Source organism: Pungitius pungitius, chromosome 8 (assembly GCF_949316345.1).
Source record: "Pungitius pungitius chromosome 8, fPunPun2.1, whole genome shotgun sequence".
NCBI lineage: Eukaryota > Metazoa > Chordata > Actinopteri > Perciformes > Gasterosteidae > Pungitius > Pungitius pungitius.
Genome location: NC_084907.1, coordinates 12908898 through 12930845, shown reverse-complemented (window position 1 = coordinate 12930845; position 21948 = coordinate 12908898). Strand labels below are relative to the sequence as shown.

The window sequence follows — 21948 nt, the reverse complement described above, 5'->3', positions numbered from 1 at the left end:
GCTGTAGCCAGTGTCTGAAGGGTTCCCGGCTGCCCCCCCACGCTGGACCTGGACACCCCTTCAGAGTCAGGAAAAGCAGACCCTTCACATTGTGGACACATGCGGTTCCGTCTTGTCCCCTCCAGGAGGTGCTACCGAGCAGCGACAGCCTGCTGCTTTATGAACAATTAATCAGTCACAATTTCATTCTGATTTGATTTAATGCATGTTTAAATTCAGAATATATAATATATATTTTAAAGGAAATGTTGAAGCTCTTAATTTGTTTTAACGTTTTTAGATTGCGAGAAGTCCACAAAATTCCCAGCCGAGGAAGCGTCTTGTGGTGGAAGATTTTGCACAGACATTCGTAAAGTAAGAAACAAAGGGTCCGAGGCAAATATGTCTTTCTCCGTTTATTTCCTTGCAAGGGAAGAAAGGTCACAACAGCTACATGCTCTGCAGACTGTCATGAACCAACTTGCCCCCTAACAGAACGAGGTAGTTCTTATACACAAGTTCAGTTATCGGTGGCGTCAACAGAAACCTTGACCATTTTGTTGAGTCTCTACAGCCAGGATACTCAGGACAGCTAGTCCATGTAAGACACATCAGTTCTTTGACCATGGCCTCGCCCTCCTAACACTTGAAAACAAATACATACGACCTACTTTGTTTAGTCTCTAGAGCTAGGACGCTGAGGACATTTATCAGTGTGGAACACTTCAGCTCTCATACCATGGCCTTTCCATCTCAGCACTTGCAATTAATAAGCTGGTTATACAAATGAAGCATTTAGAAGAGTTACATATATTTTTGCCATTACAGTCTAAGCAGCAGACAGTGAAGCCGCATGATGTTATCTGAAGGCCGGGCTGCGATCCAAATCCAAGTATTAAACAAGCCGTGGTTTAAAATGACTGCAGAATGGAAGTCTTGACATTACTGTTGTTATCCAACAGCACACACACTCATTCTAAAACAAACACACGACAGATGGATAGCGGCTACAGTTGTTGCTGTACGTGCTGCAGGCCACTAGATGCCCTTCATCCCCGACACCAGGCCTTTGTTGCACTGGACATTCAAGTTGAATGACTTGACTTGAGTTACGTCAGGCTCTCATTTGGGAGCACTAAACATGGCAATTGCCATGTTGGTTAAAATCCAAAACAATTTGCATTGAAAGAAAGTACATGAAGGTAGGGAGAATGTCAAGGAAAATTGACTAAAACACAAGTACATGGTTTGATAACTGATACATCTTTAATGAGGAGGCTTTCAAATAGACGTTCGAAAGTGCATCTTTTACTGTATTTTGATTGGGCTGCTTTACAACACTGCCACATTGCCAACGTTGGAAGCATCTGCTATTGTGACAATTTGGTGATGAAAACAGTACGAATACATGCTGGAGAGCGGCCTGCAGCAAATGTATTCTTACAATTAGAAGATGAGCTAGAATACAAAACAAGAAAAGAATTTTATACCTACATACAAAATGTAAAAATGTTCTCTACAAAGGAGATGGAGCTGTGGTATTCCCAGGTTAGGAGTCAGTCGCTTTCAGAGGGGCCGCTCAGCTCATCACACCATTTCACAAAAGCTTCGTGCAGGATCTCACTAGGTGTGTCATTAGAAATTACTGCAACGATAGAAGGGAGAGCAAAATAAAATGCTTTAAAAACACCATTAATAAATCATAACTGTGTTATACTATTGCTTCCTTGAATTCAAAGCCAGTCCTGTGCCTCTTTCACAAGGTGAAAGCACACCAGCAATGCTTCTTTTGCGTAGTAGTAACCAGCCCTGAACAGTCAAAGGGATCCTTACCCGCTTCCCCAAGACCAACAGGCAGAGGCATCCTGACCAGGCCCCCCGAATGCTTCAGCCTGTCCTGCAGAGACTTCCGTATGAGCTCCATGGTAAACGCGGCGTGCCAGACAGGAAGCTCCAGGCCCACCATGCAGCTTATGATCCGCTGCTTCTCGTCTTCTGTCAAAAGACCACGCTCTCTGGACACGTAGACCATGTACGACATATCGATGTTCACCGCCTCACCATGCAGCAGAGATGGGAGCACGTTCTGTATTCAAAAGAGAGAGACAAGGTAGTGTGAGCAGGTGGATATTTGCCCCCATAATGGGATAACCACTTTGTTCCAGATCTCCAGAGTGTTACGGACTCACATAGAATCAAATACATGCAATATGCCTCGTATACAGTAGAATGAATTCGATTCAAGGTTTGCCGTGAGGCACCAATGACCATTTCTAATGCTGGGCTGATGAGATGGCCAAAGTCAACCAGTCTGTCCAGGTCATCCTCCCACAGGTTGGGGGCGAGCTCCTCCAGCATGGTTACAATGGCTATGCGGGTGGCCTGCGACGCCGCCTGTAAGCATTGGTTCCCGTACACGCTGTTGTCGGCTTGGAATTTAGTGTCTAACAGCATGCGGCCGTGCGTCTCCAGAAGCTCAAAGAGGCCTCTGTGTTTCATCAGTGCCATCTGCAGGAGCACAAAGAACAGAGTCACTAACAAATAGGGCTTCACAATTTAACACTTTGGATTTTGTCAATGGAGTTTGATGACACTAGGTGACATTGGATTAGTTGCTTGATCACTGCCACCACATTCTCCCCCCCCCCCCAACCTGTTCAACACCAGTTCCTGGAATGTGGCCCTATTTGCTTCCAGGTAAAATACCTGTAGCACCGGTTTTGTACTCGTTGCATAAATACATTTTCTACAAAATAATTGTCCATTTTCACAGCAAATGTTGGTTTGCTTTTTACATGCACAAAGTCTCATTTTAATCATGGTTTAATAGTAAAAGTTTGATATATTTTTAGCTTTCCTTGAACAACAGAACTACTTTATTAATAACAACGTGTGTTGAGTAACTTTCCCGCATCCCAAGAGCAGTGCTCTCCTGGGTCAGAGCCACCGGTAATTATAGTATTTATGTCGTTGTGAAACATCAGCTTCATGTAGGATCAAATTTTCGGGACTCCACATTTGGGGACCTCAACGTACCTTCAACATTTCTGCCAGCCCGTTGGAGATGTGTCGTCGGGGAACGGTTTGCATGAAGGACAGGTCGAGGAAGGCTGCGGCCGGTGGAATGTAGGCGCCCAGCTTGTTCTTGCAATTTGCAAAGTTGACCCCCGTCTTCGCTCCCACGCTGGCATCGATGTAGGAGAGCAGCGTGGTCGGCACCCTGATGTAAGGAGTGCGTCTCCTGTAGAGCGAGGCGGCCAGGCCCACTGTGTCCAGGCACACTCCGCCGCCAATGGCGATAATGGGCTCCGTGCGGCGGTCGAGGGAGAAGTTGTTGATCTCCTCCAGGATCTTCAGGGCCATTTTCATGGATTTGTTCTCCTCGGTGGTGGGTAAAGACAGGATCTTGTACAGAACATTGTTAGCCTCTAGATATTCGGTGAGCTTTGTACCGTAGATTTTGAAGACTTCTTGGTCCACGACCAGGAAGCGCTTGATTGGCTTGTTGGATTTTTGAATGTCGTCCAGCTGCTGCGGGTCGGTGATGTGGCCCAGCAGGAGGGTGTCGTTGCTCGGGTCCAGCAAGTGCCGGGTCTCAGTGACTTTGTAGGTAAACACAATGGGGCTGACCACTGTCCAACTGGCGCCCTGTTCTGTGATGCTCTCATAGCTGCAACACAAAACACATGCACCAAAGAATCATTATTATGGCATGGGTAACTTTTTATGGTTTCTGTTGATGCAGTACACCTCATTATCACAAACAGAGCTAAACACACTGATGACACTGTGAATAAATAGACCAACGACCCTCTATGGGCCTGTTTTGGTTGGCAGCAGAATAAACAAGTCATTATCAGAGCCCTCTCATCAGGGTACAAACATGGAAGAATACTTCAGCACCACTCACAGAATATGGAGATCAACAGTGTGTGTTATTATTTTATTTTGTAACCTTATGGTCAGTGGCATGTTCATTTCAAAGGAGAAGGCTTTTTCTCTTACATTGTAGTATTTCCACGCAATCCCATCTCGTACCTTTGTAGTTTCCTTAGGTCATATACAACACTCATGGCAAAAACTAGTCCTAACCCAACACCTAGACGTGTGAACTGATCTTAAGCCAAATACACCGGGCCCACATCTTTGTGTTAGTTTGATTGACAGCTAAATTAGTTTTCCCTGGAGAGCTTTTCATTCCTGTCCAAGTGAAACAACAGCTACCTGTGACAGCGTGAAGACGTTCAGCTCAAATGCCAAACTCATTGATATACGAGCAGACACACTGAGCAGAAAGGTGTCAGTTGGGTGCACCAGAGGAGCAGGGCTTGCACAACTTGTCCAACCACATGATGATTGATGATTTGAATGGTTCCAATCAGCAACATAGCCACAGAGGTGCCATGGGAACAAATTATATAATATAGAAAGGTGATACATTTCTACCAGCTAGCACAGTGGTTAACACAACGCAATCTGGTGCAAATAAGGACAATAGAATTAGAATGTTTTTTGACAGAGAAGATTCGTAAAAGTGATGTAAAATGACCTCTAAAGATCAGGGGTCAAGGAGGTTTAGCAATACACAGAATGGGACTTTGAACCTGGAGACCCCAGTTCAAAGGCTATCTACTAGCAGGTTAATTAGTTGCCACAAGGCAACTTTCCTTAACTACAACCACAACCTCCCCCCAACATTTACTAAGTGGTTTAGTGGCAAAAGGATTCTGTCACTGCTTCTCTGACTTTGGACCCCACCCTACAACCTCAAAGAGCTCAAACCAGAGGCATGTTACGTATGTGACAAATACAAACGTACAATATAAGGAAGCTACTGAACCTATACCTTTTAATCTCTACATCTGTTTGCCTGAATGGACTAATGCAGTAAACAGGTTTACCTCAATAAACAGGTTTTATTTCCTCAATAAACAGGTTTTATATAATGTTCCGCTGTATAGAAACCACTTTGCACTGTGCTTTTAACTACTGTATATCAATCCAGATTTCAAGACACTAGTGTATTGCTGTCTAATTTTATACAGATACTTGCCATAATTAACTATGTGGTCGTGTGCCAGGCAGTACTATCAGGCCAAAAGTACTAAAAAGAGGTACTGATTTTGAATCAGAAAATGCTAAAGATTACTGTAATACTCACATTTTTGCAGCCGAAACACAGTCAGCTGTGTCCTTATTGACCTTATGTCCCAGTTTACACTTCCACGTACCCATGACACGCACTAAGCTAAACTCGGTGCTCTTTTCTTTGGAATCTTTCCCTTTAAGATGGCCTTTTCCCATTGTCGTGCTGCTAAGTGTACCTTACAGCGCTCAGGAGAACAAGCCACAGCCTTGACGTGAATCGCAACCATTAAGTAGTGTGAAACGTTTAGCAAAGGGAGGAGCATCCTCATTCAGGCTGCCTCCCACGTGTCCTTCCTTATACAACTTTTGTGTAACTGTGAGGTAACACCTGTTCTCCTGACTGACAACTCAAGCTGTGAGTATCGTGTTGAATAACTTGTCATCCATAAAATGAAGATAAATCTATTCATGCACAAGAAGATGACATGCCACATACACACACAGAAAGATTTGACATTATATTTAACAGTTTGAATGCTATAAATGTGGTCATCTTGTGTGATTTAGACATTAGTTTTTATAGTTGTTCATTTCCTTCATTCCTGCCCTTTTGGTCTCATCCTCTCTCTTTAGTGCATTTCTTTTCACAGTTGGTGAACGGCAGCTTTGACGTCTTTTCAGCACGCAGGTTTTCATTTTTTTTCTTGTCTGACATTCCCTCCCAACCCAGTCTCCAAAAAAAGCGTTAAATGGCTACGTTGGTCCACCGTGATAAACGTAGTCATGTTACGTTTTCCCCCAAAATAACGTTACTATGTTACGTTTCTTTTGGCCCATTCATTTACATTGCTTTGCAAATAGGTCACGTGACTATCAAGTTTCCCGGTAGCGAAAAGAAAAACATGGCGGACGGTCAGCATAATCTCCGTGAAAAACACAATATTTTAAGAAAGCATCAGCATTTGTATGCATTTCGATGGCATTTCTAGCGAGAAGTATGCGTTATTCTTTCATAATCTTCTATCAGAGACTGTAGAAGACCTTCCGTTTATTCGTTTCTGCGAAGATTTGAGTGTCCCTTTGGCAAAGCGTGGCTACGCAACGCCTTTAACGGCGCATTATTAAAAAAACACTTCCAGTGGGGGCGTTACCGTAAAGAGGCGTTCAGCCTTAAAGCCACTAATCGCCAAACAAAACAAACTCAAAGCACTCGAATCACATTATGACTTTTTAAACATAAATTCCGTTATTTTTATGAGTTTTCAATGAAAGAATGCATCATTTCCGGGGGTAGGCATGCCCGGGACATCCCGAATTATGGGCAATTTTGATTTGTCCAGCTTTTTGACAGCTCCAGTCCCGACTTCCAATCACAGCCTCCTAAATCAATGACGCGCCTAAAACTCTCGGATCGAACATTACGTCTTGTTTACATGGGAAAGGGGGGCGGGGCTTCGCCCTCAGAGCGGAGCGTCATTTCTCGCTCCACACGTCTCCTCTTTTTACTGGCCAGGAAAACGGGCGATCTATCCCACGTGGGTCTGGCTCCATTCCATTGGCTCTGACGAATCCATAGAGAGGCGGGACTTATAATTTGCCCGGCAAACGGAGAGATTTGAGCTGCATTGCTTCCACTGTGCGTGAAGTGGCCGTGAGGCCTCCACTAAAGTCTCTCTCTATTTGTTCTGCTTTACTCAATAAAAGTAAAACCTTTACAGATATACTGTCCACACACTAGGCTAACATAATGGAGACTTCCAGGCTTCGTCCTTTATGTTTTATGGGGATAAAGCCCCTGTAAGTAGTTTTTTCCCAAGCAAATCTGAGTTTCTTCTTTTTTTGTGTGTCCCATACAAATATCAAAATATATATACTGATTTTCACATCCAAACACACTCACTTATGTTCCCTTTTATCATGACAACAAGAAATTTCAAGATATACCTTTTGCTTTCATAAATCATACAGTGTGTAAATGCCCAGCAGTGTACGGTCCGGGGGCCCCTATCGGGCCACTTGTTAGATGGTTCGATTAGTCTATCACTACTATACTTTGATCTGACGACTAATTTGCACATCATGCTCGTACCGGCATGGCTTCGCCCTTCCCAGGCATAGTTCATCATCTTCCGGGGTCCTATAGCCAGTGTTGGGAAAGTTTACTTTCTACATTAACTAGTTCAAAGTTTAGTTTACAAATTTTAAAAAGGAACTAGTTCAGTTCATAATTCAAAATATTTGAACTAAGTTCACGGTTCCAAAAAATGAACTAGTTCAGTTCTTTTTTTCCATACGTTGCTGCGAGCTATTTTTTTTTTAAATTATTGCCACAGCCCAGAACCACAGACAGCAATTATTTTATCAGTTTTAACACTGAAGCTATGCATCAGATTTAATCTTCTTATCCAATTTGAATCCTTATCCAACCAGGGTTTACATTAGCATTGAGGGGACAGCATTTCCCTAATGATTCTTTGATGCTATGTTGCTGTCTATTCACTCCACACTAGCAGCAGTTGCAGAGTTTACCCCTACACTACATTCTCAAACACATGCTGCTTAAATGGTCTTTTTTAAATAAGGAATTATTAAAAGAAAAACAGGACAGTAATCATTAAGGTGCAAATGTTTGCAAAGAAAGGTCAGATTCCTCCCATCCTCACCGACCTTGTCAGTAACTTCATAAACTCTTTAAAATTATTATACGCCGCCTCTTTGCTACACTTATTAATGCGCGTTTATGGTGTGTTTTCTATAGAAATCTGGTACCCCATTGAACATTAAGCTGAACGAACGCGCCGTTCATAGACACCAGAATGAACGAGAACAGTGACGTTCATCGGGCATTAATACAGTACGTTGAGTTCACGTTCGCCCAAAATATCAACAAGTTTATGAACGCGTTCAGGCACAACACTGTCCCAAAAGGGCCGGGATCGCACCTCACCCAGCATGCCTCGGCCTTCACTTTTTTCACTACAGAGTTTTGTTGCACCCTGTGACTCCGGCGTTAGACTCCTTCGACTGAGTTTTAAGATGGGTTGGATGGGTTACTGACTAAAATATATGCCCCCACCCCCTAACTTGATTTAGGTCTGTTGCCTCAGGGTAACTTGTAAATATAATAAGTCAAACAAGCAATGTAAGCATTAAGAAAGTAGTGCATTTTGAGCACATTAACCACAAATGGATTCAAACATAAATTCAAAAATATTAAACAAAGAAATGAAATGACCAACACTGTATGTACAAAATCCACATACAAAACATGTAAACTTAAAGGGCTTGTTTGTGTCAAATTTTATGGCATACACATTCAACTGGCCTACAATAACCTGAAGAATGTCTTAAAATACTGAAGGGGGGGACATGATATCATTAGAAATGTTATGCCAGAGGGAGCACAGAATGTATTGTGGGGTGTTCAACAAGGAGGATTTTCAACCTCTACTATGTCTCCATCCTCATCTTGATCGACAGACTCACTGTCACTATCATCAGACATGCGTTATCCTAGTTTTAGTGTGTAAATGCAATTTCCAGCATGAGACCTAAAAAACGCCTACAGGAATAAAAGGGTTAAACCAGATACAACTTGCTTGTTTGACTTATTTGACTTATTATATTTACAAGTTTCCCTGAGGCAGTTAGGGGGTGGGGGCATAAATTTTAGTCAGTAACCCATCCAACCCATCTTAAAACTCAGTCGAAGGAGTCTAACGCCGGAGTCACAGGGTGCAACAAAACTCTGTAGTGAAAAAAGTGAAGGCCGAGGCATGCTGGGTGAGGTGCGATCCCGGCCCTTTTGGGACAGTGTTGTGCCTGAACGCGTTCATAAACTTGTTGATATTTTGGGCGAACGTGAACTCAACGTACTGTATTAATGCCCGATGAACGTCACTGTTCTCGTTCATTCTGGTGTCTATGAACGGCGCGTTCGTTCAGCTTAATGTTCAATGGGGTACCAGATTTCTATAGAAAACACACCATAAACGCGCATTAATAAGTGTAGCAAAGAGGCGGCGTATAATAATTTTAAAGAGTTTATGAAGTTACTGACAAGGTCGGTGAGGATGGGAGGAATCTGACCTTTCTTTGCAAACATTTGCACCTTAATGATTACTGTCCTGTTTTTCTTTTAATAATTCCTTATTTAAAAAAGACCATTTAAGCAGCATGTGTTTGAGAATGTAGTGTAGGGGTAAACTCTGCAACTGCTGCTAGTGTGGAGTGAATAGACAGCAACATAGCATCAAAGAATCATTAGGGAAATGCTGTCCCCTCAATGCTAATGTAAACCCTGGTTGGATAAGGATTCAAATTGGATAAGAAGATTAAATCTGATGCATAGCTTCAGTGTTAAAACTGATAAAATAATTGCTGTCTGTGGTTCTGGGCTGTGGCAATAATTTAAAAAAAAAATAGCTCGCAGCAACGTATGGAAAAAAAGAACTGAACTAGTTCATTTTTTGGAACCGTGAACTTAGTTCAAATATTTTGAATTATGAACTGAACTAGTTCCTTTTTAAAATTTGTAAACTAAACTTTGAACTAGTTAATGTAGAAAGTAAACTTTCCCAACACTGGCTATAGGACCCCGGAAGATGATGAACTATGCCTGGGAAGGGCGAAGCCATGCCGGTACGAGCATGATGTGCAAATTAGTCGTCAGATCAAAGTATAGTAGTGATAGACTAATCGAACCATCTAACAAGTGGCCCGATAGGGGCCCCCGGACCGTACACTGCTGGGCATTTACACACTGTATGATTTATGAAAGCAAAAGGTATATCTTGAAATTTCTTGTTGTCATGATAAAAGGGAACATAAGTGAGTGTGTTTGGATGTGAAAATCAGTATATATATTTTGATATTTGTATGGGACACACAAAAAAAGAAGAAACTCAGATTTGCTTGGGAAAAAACTACTTACAGGGGCTTTATCCCCATAAAACATAAAGGACGAAGCCTGGAAGTCTCCATTATGTTAGCCTAGTGTGTGGACAGTATATCTGTAAAGGTTTTACTTTTATTGAGTAAAGCAGAACAAATAGAGAGAGACTTTAGTGGAGGCCTCACGGCCACTTCACGCACAGTGGAAGCAATGCAGCTCAAATCTCTCCGTTTGCCGGGCAAATTATAAGTCCCGCCTCTCTATGGATTCGTCAGAGCCAATGGAATGGAGCCAGACCCACGTGGGATAGATCGCCCGTTTTCCTGGCCAGTAAAAAGAGGAGACGTGTGGAGCGAGAAATGACGCTCCGCTCTGAGGGCGAAGCCCCGCCCCCCTTTCCCATGTAAACAAGACGTAATGTTCGATCCGAGAGTTTTAGGCGCGTCATTGATTTAGGAGGCTGTGATTGGAAGTCGGGACTGGAGCTGTCAAAAAGCTGGACAAATCAAAATTGCCCATAATTCGGGATGTCCCGGGCATGCCTACCCCCGGAAATGATGCATTCTTTCATTGAAAACTCATAAAAATAACGGAATTTATGTTTAAAAAGTCATAATGTGATTCGAGTGCTTTGAGTTTGTTTTGTTTGGCGATTAGTGGCTTTAAGGCTGAACGCCTCTTTACGGTAACGCCCCCACTGGAAGTGTTTTTTTAATAATGCGCCGTTAAAGGCGTTGCGTAGCCACGCTTTGCCAAAGGGACACTCAAATCTTCGCAGAAACGAATAAACGGAAGGTCTTCTACAGTCTCTGATAGAAGATTATGAAAGAATAACGCATACTTCTCGCTAGAAATGCCATCGAAATGCATACAAATGCTGATGCTTTCTTAAAATATTGTGTTTTTCACGGAGATTATGCTGACCGTCCGCCATGTTTTTCTTTTCGCTACCGGGAAACTTGATAGTCACGTGACCTATTTGCAAAGCAATGTAAATGAATGGGCCAAAAGAAACGTAACATAGTAACGTTATTTTGGGGGAAAACGTAACATGACTACGTTTATCACGGTGGACCAACGTAGCCATTTCACGCTTTTTTTGGAGACTGGGTTGTCCCTCCCACAGCCTACAATTGACTGATTGTTGTGCTGCATGTCCCACATTGAAGAGAGCCTCACAGTGCTGTGGAAATACCAACGACCCCGGCCTCAAAGCAGTCATAGCGCTGAACTTTGCAACACTTATTCATAGACTTAAAGCTATTTGCTACCAAACTTAGCTGTTTTAGCTAAGCTTCTTCTCTGTCTGCTCGAAGCCAATCCTGTCTCCCTCTCAAACACACCTATTATTTGCATGAACACCCTGCAGGTGTTGGACTGAAACATTTACAGGAAAACTGGGCCCTTCTTTGATGCATTTTTACCAACGAAAGGTTATTGAGTGCATACAAGTCATCTCCAGGACATGCCTCACCTTGCAGGTTGTGAGGGGCAGCAGATACATGATGGCCCGAGGCGAATTCTTGCACCCCTTTGAAATGATTTAGTTAAAGAAGAAGAATAATCATTCAGTGCCATGCAACGTTTCTGCAAATCACCTGTGAACGAGAGGAAAGGTACGTTGAGATGATTCACACTGTGAGCAATGTGAGTTTGAAAAGGTTTTTAACACCTTTCAAAAAGAGATCATTGTTTGGCTCTGTGAGGCACTGTGTACTCTAAGCTACAATAAGCTTTAAAAAGATTTGAACAGCATTTTACTCGTGTTCCAAGTGAAAGTATTGAGTCCAAAAAATATAGTCACATTTCACAACCTCGGTGTGTAAAGATCTATACAGTCTATGTGAGATGATAAAACATGTTGTTCCAAATACAAATATACAATTACAAATGAAAAGATACATATATTACAAAGACTTCAGGATTTTGCTGGCAGCATATTGTTCTGGTTTGAACATTAATGAGTGAGTTTTCTGAAAAATACAACTCTTCTCTCTTTGCATTTACTATTATGCCATAATAAATATGTGGTAAATTCCACATATCTCTTTTCATCTCTTAATTTAAATCAACAAAATGAATGAATGAATTCTCCCTCTGTGTGTTACGCATGTTCATGCATGTGTCCACTTGTTAGCCGAGTGGCTCCTCCCTGCACTGCTGCTCCCCCTCAGCTAAACCCAATAGAAATGCGCCCAATGTGACATCTTTAAACTACACACTTCACGCAGCTGCTGCCGTCCTACAGGAAGACCTTGAGTTTAATAATGTCATCAAATAAAGATGATAACAAAAGGCAGAGGTTGAAGAGATATGAAAGGGGATCATGGTCACTTATTCACTACCCCCCACCGTACCGCTGTCTCTTCATGTCTCCCTTTGAGACATGTTTTAGAATACTGTGTCCCCATTGGTCATAAGGAGTGTTTTAGTCTACATTGGATCATTTGCTGTTCATCCTACTTGTAGGAGACACATTTACACTTTGGAGGAGACCGACATGGAGACGAAGGAATACTGGTCTCTCGTGTTTACAGGAGAATCAAATGACATGGGTTTCATCATTTTATGACAAAATACATTTCAAAGTAATGGTACAGGAAACATTGTGACTCCCATGTCATGCGAGGCCACCCCCATGAAGGTAATAGTTTGAATGACACTGTCGCACCTGGAGAATGTGTCGGTGTCGTAACCTCTCACTGTGCTGTTAGACCGGTGGTCGTGCACCGTGTATTTTTTAACCTGTTGTGCAAGCCACAAGCCACGCCCCCTTTACGCAACGTTTTGCACAGGCGTGGTGATATAACAGAAAGGGTTAGCCGCCACGCCACCACGTTGCAGGCTGCAAGAGAACGACCGCTGAGCCCGTCACGCCCATAGCCACGCGCCACGATGTCCGAAAAAGGTACGTAATGTTGCTTAATTACGTCTCGCGAGGGCTCGTGAGAGCTCGGCGCGTGTCGTGACTCCCCGTGGTGTCCGAGGCTTTCACACACGTGTCTAGTTCGTGACCTCCAGGCCACGAAGTAAAAGATGAATGAAAGTACAGAACGTCTTTGCGCGCGCGCGCGCGTGTCTGTGTGTGTGTGTGTGTGTGTGCGCGTGTGCTCGCGTGTGTGAATATTCATTCCACACTCAAGGATCAGATGCATATGTTGTGGCATGATTTGTTTTTTGTGAATTCTATATTTTATTAAAAAAAATCAGCGATTAAGAAAACAATTTATGTTTGTCGTATGTCTCCTCACCCCTACATCGCTCAAACAAGTAGTTGTCCTAAACTTCTTTATCTACCCCTCCCCCCAGTTCCCGACACCCCTGTGGAAGTCCTTGTGGCTCTCCTGACCAGAGCGAAGGAGGTGGCCGAGGCGAGCGGCGAGGTGCCCGAGGAGGTGACCCGTAAGCTGCAGAAGGCTCTGGACATCGCCAGCGGCCTGGATGACTACCTGCAGAGAATGAGCACTCAGGAAAGTGAACCTCTGGCAGAGCTCTACAAGTACGTGCTGGCTTCCTACAACTGTAGCTGCATCTGTATACTGCTGTGCAAGATGTTAACACTGTCCTTTACACCCGATTGTAGGAAAACGATCTCCCATGACTGGGATCAGGTGCACAAGGAGGGCAAAACTCTATTCCGCCTTCCTAAGGAGTGCATCACTGGACATGTGGAAGGTTTGCCCTTTACATGCATGACTCCACGCTGTCATTGTCTTTGTTTACCGCATTGCCATCATTGCCGTGTGATGTGTGTGTCTTCGTTGTTTTTGCCAGGCCAGACCTTGAAGATGCTGGTCCACATGAGTCAAGCGAAGCGGGTTCTGGAGATCGGGATGTTCACCGGCTACGGCGCGCTGTCGATGGCTGAAGGTCTCCCCGAGGACGGACGCTTAGTCGCCTGCGAGCTGGAGCCGTACCTCAAAGACTTTGCTCAGCCCATCTTTGACAAGTCTCCACACGGCAGGAAGATCACAGTCAGGACTGGGTCCGCCATAGACACCCTGAAGGTGAGACCAACTGTCCATCATTTTCAAAATTTTGCAGAAATGAATTTGTGTATTGATTTAGTACTTTTACAAATTGCAATGGTAGAGACCATGTGTTATTCAGGGTGCTTTGCATAGTGACAGAATGCAAGGGTTAACACTGACTTTTCTTTGCGTGCATGCGTGCGTGTGTGCGTGCGTGCGTGCTAATAAGTGAACCCGCTGTGGGGCACACAGATAATGTTTTAATGACTCTTCATCTCTTCCAGGAACTGGCTGCTGCAGGTGAGCAGTTCGACATGGTCTTCATTGATGCTGACAAGGATAATTACATCAATTACTACAACTTCATCCTGGACAACAGTCTGCTGAAATTGCGCGGCGTGATATGTGTCGATAACTCGCTGTTCAAAGCCAAGGTTTATCTGAGAGACACAACGGACAGCAATGGACTGGCGCTCCGAAAATTCAACCAGTTTGTCTGTGACGACCCGCGTGTTGAGCAGGTACATTTCAGACTGGTGTTTGTGCCTGTAGATTTTTTGGGGGTTTTGTAACAATGTCCTTCTTGTTTCAAAGGTCATTATCCCTCTGAGAGACGGCATCAGCGTTATCCGCCGGGTCTCTGCGGCCTCCGAGTGTGCAAGGACACAGGTACTGTTTAGATAACCCCGGTGACCCCGGAACCCCACGGGATCAAACACGTGTCATTGCCCCATCGCTGAGGATCTGCCGTGTCCTTCTCACCGTGTCTCACTGGACGTGTCTCACTGGACATGTCTCAAAGGACGTGTCTCACTGAACGTGTCTCCCATATCGCCTTTCTTTGTCTCCAGAGTGAAGTAACCGACGACGAGGTTTTCCGCGGAGTCAAGGGTCTCCCCATTCTCGATCGGCTGCGTCTCGATGGGAAGGTGGCCTACGTGACGGGCGCTGGGCAGGGCATAGGCCGCGCCTTCGCCCACGCCCTGGGGGAGGCCGGCGCCAAGGTGGCCGTGGTCGACCGGGACCAAGATAAAGCCGAGGTGGTGGCTAAAGAGCTCTTCCTCAAAGGTAAGGGAGGCAGCATGTAAGCTTAAAGGGGCCATCGTGTACCATTTAGGGGGCTCTTTTTTACGGCTATAGGCACCTGGCTCTAGAGAGGCCATTCACTTCTACGCCAGCTGAAGGTCGTTAGTGGTACGCACAGTGGAGTTCATCTGCAAACCGTAACACTGTTTGATGTCATCGTGACATGTAAAACATGAGAAAATAAGGATCATTGCTTCCTTCACACAATGTCCAAAACTCAAAGATATTCAGTTCACATTCATTCTCAGATAAGAATAATGATTCTCACATTAGAAATGCTTGAAACTAACATTCCCTTCTCATTACCTAAACAATGTATCTATTAAAATAGATCGATTAGTGGACTTCCAGTTCTTGCATTTTGTCTCTCCCAAAATAATATACTACCTAGTTAGTTCGGTGTGACTTTGATTTCTCTTTTTCTGGCATTAAATATAAGAAAAATGCATTAATATTAAGCTCCAGCTCCCTTTGTAAAGCATAATATAATAATAGTGTTTTTCTAAACATAGTTCTCGCAATTCCCCTTTTAAAGTTATGTAATTTTAACAAAACTTTGAGAAGCTAAGTTCATATGTGATTTATGGCAGATGGACCCAGCGTTCTGCATGTACAGTACATTTAATTGACACTACACCAAAATCAGGGATGGCATCTGTCATTATGATCATTTATCTATTAGTTAAGATGTGGTTGTGTATGATGCAACTGCAAAAACCTATAATAATAAGTGGTGATAATGGACACGTCTCACACGTAACAAACCGCAAATGCATAGCAACTGTCGGTCTCATGACTCCCGAGGCAACGGTCTCTATTGGTTAAAGCAGTGAGAGCGGTGGTCCAGCGGTGGTCTTCTACAGCAGCACATCCTCAAATTCCGATGTGAACACATCACTTGAAAGAGTTATCACACGTCTGTGTGTAGGACTCACCAGCAGGTGGCAGCATCCTAAAGCATAAAATGCAGCGTTCCTCTGAACCCGTGTGTGTCGTTTTCCGCAAATATCTTCTCCAAGAAGGACACGTTGTACAAAACAATCAAAGCCAAACGTTTTGAATAGTATGTATTATAACTTATTTTTTCTCATTTATCAAATGAACCTCTGAAATGTCGAAGGACAGAAGCCGCTTGTGTCATGTTTACAAGATGTCCACCGTGTCTTTGAATGCAGGCACCAACGCCATCTCGATCACCGCTGACATCAGCAGGTCGGAAGACGTTCAGAGGATGATTGACAGCATTGTCTCTAAATGGGGGTCAATCGACGTCGCCTGCAACAACGCCGGCATCAACATGAACTCTGCCAGTGAAGACACCAGCCTGGAGGAGTGGGACCAAACCTTCAACGTCAACCTGAGGGGGACGTTCATGTGCTGTCAGGTGCGTCACGCACCACTTCATTCCATAATGTGTGGATTCAGCACGCCATCACCAGACTGACAACAAACTAAAACCTTCGTTCATGTTAATGGGTTAAAATAGAGTGGCAAGACCTTCCCTCAAGTCACATGCTGCTGTGAAATTCGATTCGAAGACATAAGGGCGAGATGATAAAATGATGGTAAAATGTAGCTTTTGAATGTGCAGGCTTAATATGTTTTGGTTTGTAGCTGCAATTATTTTAACAAACAACATCTAATGAAGCAATGTAGAAAAGTGGGATTTCTGTTATTTGTTTGTCAATATCTGATTCCAGTTAATTTAATTTAATTAACTTAAAGTAAATTTAGACAAAAAACAGGTATGTCTCTTTAGTGCAATACAGCTTTTCAAATGGTATTTGTAACTTTGAAAGCACAAAGGAACAATTAATCCTGCGCTCCATCCAAAACAATTTCAAAAATGAATCTTGGAGATGCACGTTTTATATTGGATGTCATCTTTGAAGCAAACTCACTGTTCAGCAAGCAAAAATAATGCAAAGCCACAGAGCTCCATGTTTTTTCATATTTACATAATTACATTTAGTTATGTATGAATAATGGAGCGAGTTAGATGGAATTACTAATCATAGATATTATTATATTAAAAAAAGAATTCTGCCAGAGAAACTATGCATAAAGAACCACGTTTGTTTCTGTCAGAACTTGTTAAGCTGCAACCTATTTACCTGTGGGCCGGTAAGATATAGCTGCTGTCGTGACTAAAATGTATTCTAAACTAAGTGTGTGTGTGTGTGTGTGTGTGTGTGTGTGTGTGTGTGTGTTAAACCACTTTTCTGTCTCCAAGGATAAACTACATGTTGTTGTGTTGATCCGTGCTCATGGCAGCATATCGGTGGCGTAATGCTCTGTTTAATGTGCTTCTTCCCGCCCTGAATCCTCGCCTTAGGCAGCAGGTCGAGTGATGTTGAAGCAAGGATACGGCAAGATTATCAACACAGCCTCTATGGCCAGTCTAATAGGTGAGTGATGATTCTATTCCCCCACCTTCTCTCTGGAGCCGCTCCATGTCGGCTTTTAATCTCTCCGTTTTGCGTGGAGGGTTTGGTTGAGAGGAGGAGGAGGAAGAGGAGGAGGAAGAAGAAGGGAGAGTGAAATACATTTGTGCTTGGCAGCGGTGTGCAAAACTACACGTCAAATTAAATCGTTTTTATCCACGACTCGTCGCCATTATATTGGTGTGTGTGTGTTTGTATGATGCATATGTATAATAACTTTTACCCCAGTGACCTGTGGTGCATCCGGCCCTGCTCACGGTGAGCACAGCAGGGAAGGGATTGCGTCCTGCACAGGCGCGTTTGCATCATGACAAACATCCTCTGCGGAGCCGTCTGCAGGATGTGGGACGCCACCTGGGGTCCAACTTGGGAGGCTCGGGTTCCTGTGCCCGCAGCCTTGTTTGAACAGCGGAAGACTCTTTCAGCGTGTAGAGAGGGGCCCGGTAAGGGCCCGGTACGCTGTCCCCTCTCACAGCCAACAGGTTCCCTCCAGAGGAACATCAACACGTCATCAGCAGCAGAGTCAAATCGCCAGTAAACCGCCGCGCCATATGGGCCGCCGTCCCCGACTGCAGGGGCACGCTGGGAAAGAGCGGGCTGAACAAAATGATCAATTACTCGCATTACGCAGAGTCCTTCAGGAATTTGCTTTATTGGTCCGGACATCTGTTATAATATTGTCATAATGTGTAATCAGACGGGACCTGTAGAAGCCCAAAACAAAGCAGCCCTAAATGCCCAATTAAATGGCCCAATGACACCTTTTTGTCCGTCTGCCGAGCAGAAGTGTGTGTGTGTGCGTGCCTACTCGCCCTCCCTACACACACACACACACACACAACCCCTACCATCAAACACCGTTTTTTTTTTTTCTCTGAACAAGAGCCGGCGGTACGAAGATCCCCTGAAAGGAAGAATCCACATCGGATCCCAATGGGCTGCGTGATGACCCTACAAGGGGATTGTGTGACTCTCACCTGCGGGCAGCAACGCGCGTTACAACAGACGCACCATTCTGGGAACGAGTGCATCATTTGAACTCTGGAGGAATTCAAATGGAGAGGCGTGCCTGATGGAGAGAATGTTTTCTCCCCCTTGAAACTGGCAATAAGCAGCAGGGTGAATGTTAAAGAGGGCTTTGGAGATTGCTCTCCCTCTGCCTCCCTTTTCCCTTCTCTGGGGATTACTGCTCTTTAAGACGTGCGAAAAACATCAATGCAGGTTTATTTAAAGGATGAAGGCATTTTCTGAATGGTATTTTGGGGCCGTATCATCAGGTCTTGAGCGAGGATTAGTGCTGTTAGGCATTTTGAGCTGTGTTTCCTGTCCTGATAAGTCGGATTTCACCTTCAATCTGCGTGTAAGCCCTGGGCTCCGCTCCTCCGAGGTCCTGGCCTCCCCTTATCCAGCCCGGCCCAACCTTCCAATCCTCCGCTATCACAAACCTGCTCCCCGCTACGGTGCAGTCGCTCCACACTTTTTAAACATCTTATTTCTCCCCTTCATTCCTCCAAACAATGTGGGACGCTGCAGCCTTTTCCCCATCCTCCCCAGGACGGGTTCCTGCCTCTCCGCAGCTGGCCGATATTCATCATCCCGGCCTCACACTGGAGCCGTTTGGCAGTCAGGCCGGCGGGTGACGGGGTTAACTGCTAAAGTTGTATGTAACTCGGAGCGCTCCTCGCGACGATTAATCAAGCAGCAGAGAAGGAGCCCCTGTCCCGTCCTCCCATGCAGTGTGCAGCATCTGTGATGGTCAAGGCAAACAAATGCCCCCCCCCCACCTTCTGGTTGCTGAGGACGGAGCCGCACTGGACGTTACCAGCCACTCATTTCACTTTTTATGGGGTAGCCACAAGAAACCACAGTGTTTATTACTCCTAAAAATGTCTTCAATGAGCACCTGAGAATTGTGACCGTGCACTCCATTGTTGTCAAATGCCATCTTTAAAAAGCCCCCCCCCCCTCTGCCCCGCAGTGCCCCATCCACAGAAGCAGCTTTCCTACAACACGTCCAAGGCGGGGGTGGTCAAACTGACTCAGACTCTGGGCGCTGAATGGATCGACAGAGGAGTGCGTGTCAACTGCATCTCACCGTAAGTGGCGTCTTCCTTTCTGCCCCCCCAAAAAAACCCAGCCGAGAGGAAAGTGGTGATTAGAGCGCTTGCTTTCACGTGAAGAGCCCCCATCTGAGGACGCTGCACCAACTTAAGTCCTCAAACAATACGCGCAACGCTTAATTAGATGACGTCTTGAGGGATGAATCAACCAAACACTTGCTCTAATTGTTCCATTCAATTAGGGAATCAAATTTGCAACCTCCGAGTGTGGGCGCAACAATGGTGCCGTGTTTGTATCCATTTGTCTATGAAGCTGAGCAGGGAGGAGGAGAGGGTGTGTGTGTGGGGGTGTGTGTGTTTGTGTGTGTGTGTGTGTCCCTTAGCCCCCGCCATCCCGGAGTAAATCCGTACGGTGGCACCAAGCGAGCGAGCCAGCCCCGTCACAGCCGGAGAACAAAGCCCCCGCACACCCGCGGCCCCCCCTTTATTTATCAGCAGCTTGTTTGCTAATTTTAATTTGCACTGAAGCAATCCCCCTCTCCCCCCCCCCCCCCCCCTCGACTCTCGCTAACCGGTCGTCTCAATGGACCGCTGATTCCTTTTGAAGTGACAGTCGGTAAATATGCAAAAAAAAGGGGAGGGGGGGGGGGGGGGGGACACAATTAGTGCTCACAAGGTTGACTAGAGCCCGATTCCATTGGCAACTTTAGCCGCAGCGGTGATAAGCTGCATTATCTGTAGAATTGGCTGAGGGAAAACAGTACCTGTGATTGCCAGCAAAAGGTTCCAGATAACAGGGCAGCTGAAGAGAAATATAATTGAGGTGGAATACGTTAACCAAGGTGTCACACGCTTCTTGGGAGTGCTAATTTAGTGAAATGTTGGAATTCCATTTCAAGGCGGCAGGATGCGACGAACAACGACTTGGGCCTTGCGGCTTGCAGTCGCTGTCACAGCCGTGTGGGGCGTCAGGAGCCGTAATGGGCTGCCGTGTTGACATATGTTTTTTCGCTGTGAGCTTTGATACCTCTTTATTGTAGAAATGCATTTCCCGCTTTTATGTATTTGACGCCAGCGGAGCCACAAAACACCTGTTTTTCGTCTGAACCCCATCGAATACTGTATCGACCTCGGAGTTGCTGAGGCACGTGTCAATCACGAGTTGCGTGTAGTGAGTGCTTACTTAAAGGCTGTAACACCCTGCGATGTGGCAGCAGTCACAGTAAGCACCGTCGGAGATGCCACGCCTTTTTCTTCAAAGGATAATTGGGTTAGTTTTTGCCACCGAGTGGTGGCTGTGAAATAACGCTGTCACTCCTGGCTCTGAGCTGTGATGCCTTCTGATTTCACTGTGTGTGTGTTTTTTCTCTCCCCCTCTCCCCCATCCTCTCTCTTTCTCCGTCCTTCTTTTTTTAGGGGGATTGTTGACACCCCTCTCATCCACTCGGAGAGTCTGAGGCCTCTGGTGCAGCGCTGGCTGTCAGATATCCCTGCTGGTAGACTGGCTCAAGTGACAGACCTGCAAGCCGCAGTGGTCTACTTGGCATCTGAAGCCTCCGACTACATGACGGGGCATAACTTAGTCATAGAGGGTGGGCAAAGTCTGTGGTAGACGGGGGGAAAATAGAGAGATGAGAACTTTTCTTCTTTTTCTATTCTTCTTTCCACTGTCTCCCTTTTGAAAGGTTCTCATCAGTCTGAGCTGCTTTGTAACTGCTGCTGTGTACAGGAGCAAAGCCCCTTCTGTTAATCGCGTTTGAATTGTGCCATGATTCTGATGTATGACGGGTTTTTCCAAGTCATAAACATCATACATTTGTCGTAGCATCATTTAGATTCATTTAGTTTTGTGTGTAACCAATAAGTAAATCTGTCTCATCTCAGCGCACTGTTATTTGTGACAAAAATGCAGAAGGGATCAAATAATGATTTGTCCTCCAAAACCATGTCCCATGTTGATCCAACGCAGCGCAGGTATCTTCACCTCTATTGGTGCATTTTTCTGTCACGGGTGTCATGGCCTGAACATTTGATTGTATGGAAAAAGATGCATGAATCATCTAAGGATAAGTAGAAAAAAAGAGGTCACCCAATAAAAATCACTGGTGTCCTTATTTTTGTCATATAACATTATTTTGTATTTCAAATGCTGTAAAAATCAAAACGATTTTGGTAAATATTAATTTTGTGTTAAACATCAATGAATTACATGCCTGCCATGTCTGTTATTTTTTTTTCTATAGCACGGTCTCACACAAAAATGCAGTTCTAATGCAGTGCTTTTGAAGATGTTGCAGTTTTCTGTCGTGATGAACAGAAACGCACCTTCTTTGGTGTGTGTGGAACGTATAAAGTGGAACATACAAGCTGCAGTACTTGTTGTACAGTATAGGTTTTCAACCTGCTGATAGAATGCACGGAGCGCT

General features: G+C 44.7%; 2 protein-coding genes across 2 annotated transcripts; one reads left to right on the top strand and one right to left on the bottom strand.

Annotated features, from left to right (window-relative positions):
• Positions 1–382: 382 nt before the first annotated feature.
• On the bottom strand, positions 383–5345 carry eevs (2-epi-5-epi-valiolone synthase). The gene is made up of 5 exons (XM_037448440.2): positions 5141–5345; positions 3016–3649; positions 2248–2487; positions 1813–2065; positions 383–1624 (listed from the first exon to the last, which is right to left on the bottom strand). The coding sequence occupies exons 1-5, from the start codon at positions 5281–5283 to the stop codon at positions 1536–1538; spliced, it is 1359 nt and encodes a 452-aa protein (XP_037304337.2). The 5' UTR covers positions 5284–5345; the 3' UTR covers positions 383–1535.
• A 7385-nt stretch (positions 5346–12730) lies between these two features.
• On the top strand, positions 12731–21636 carry zgc:113054 (uncharacterized protein LOC541322 homolog). The gene is made up of 11 exons (XM_037489693.2): positions 12731–12869; positions 13271–13460; positions 13545–13636; positions 13736–13968; positions 14217–14453; positions 14527–14601; positions 14784–15000; positions 16194–16402; positions 17354–17426; positions 19441–19558; positions 20939–21636. The coding sequence occupies exons 1-11, from the start codon at positions 12857–12859 to the stop codon at positions 21132–21134; spliced, it is 1653 nt and encodes a 550-aa protein (XP_037345590.2). The 5' UTR covers positions 12731–12856; the 3' UTR covers positions 21135–21636.
• The last annotated feature ends 312 nt before the right edge of the window (positions 21637–21948 follow it).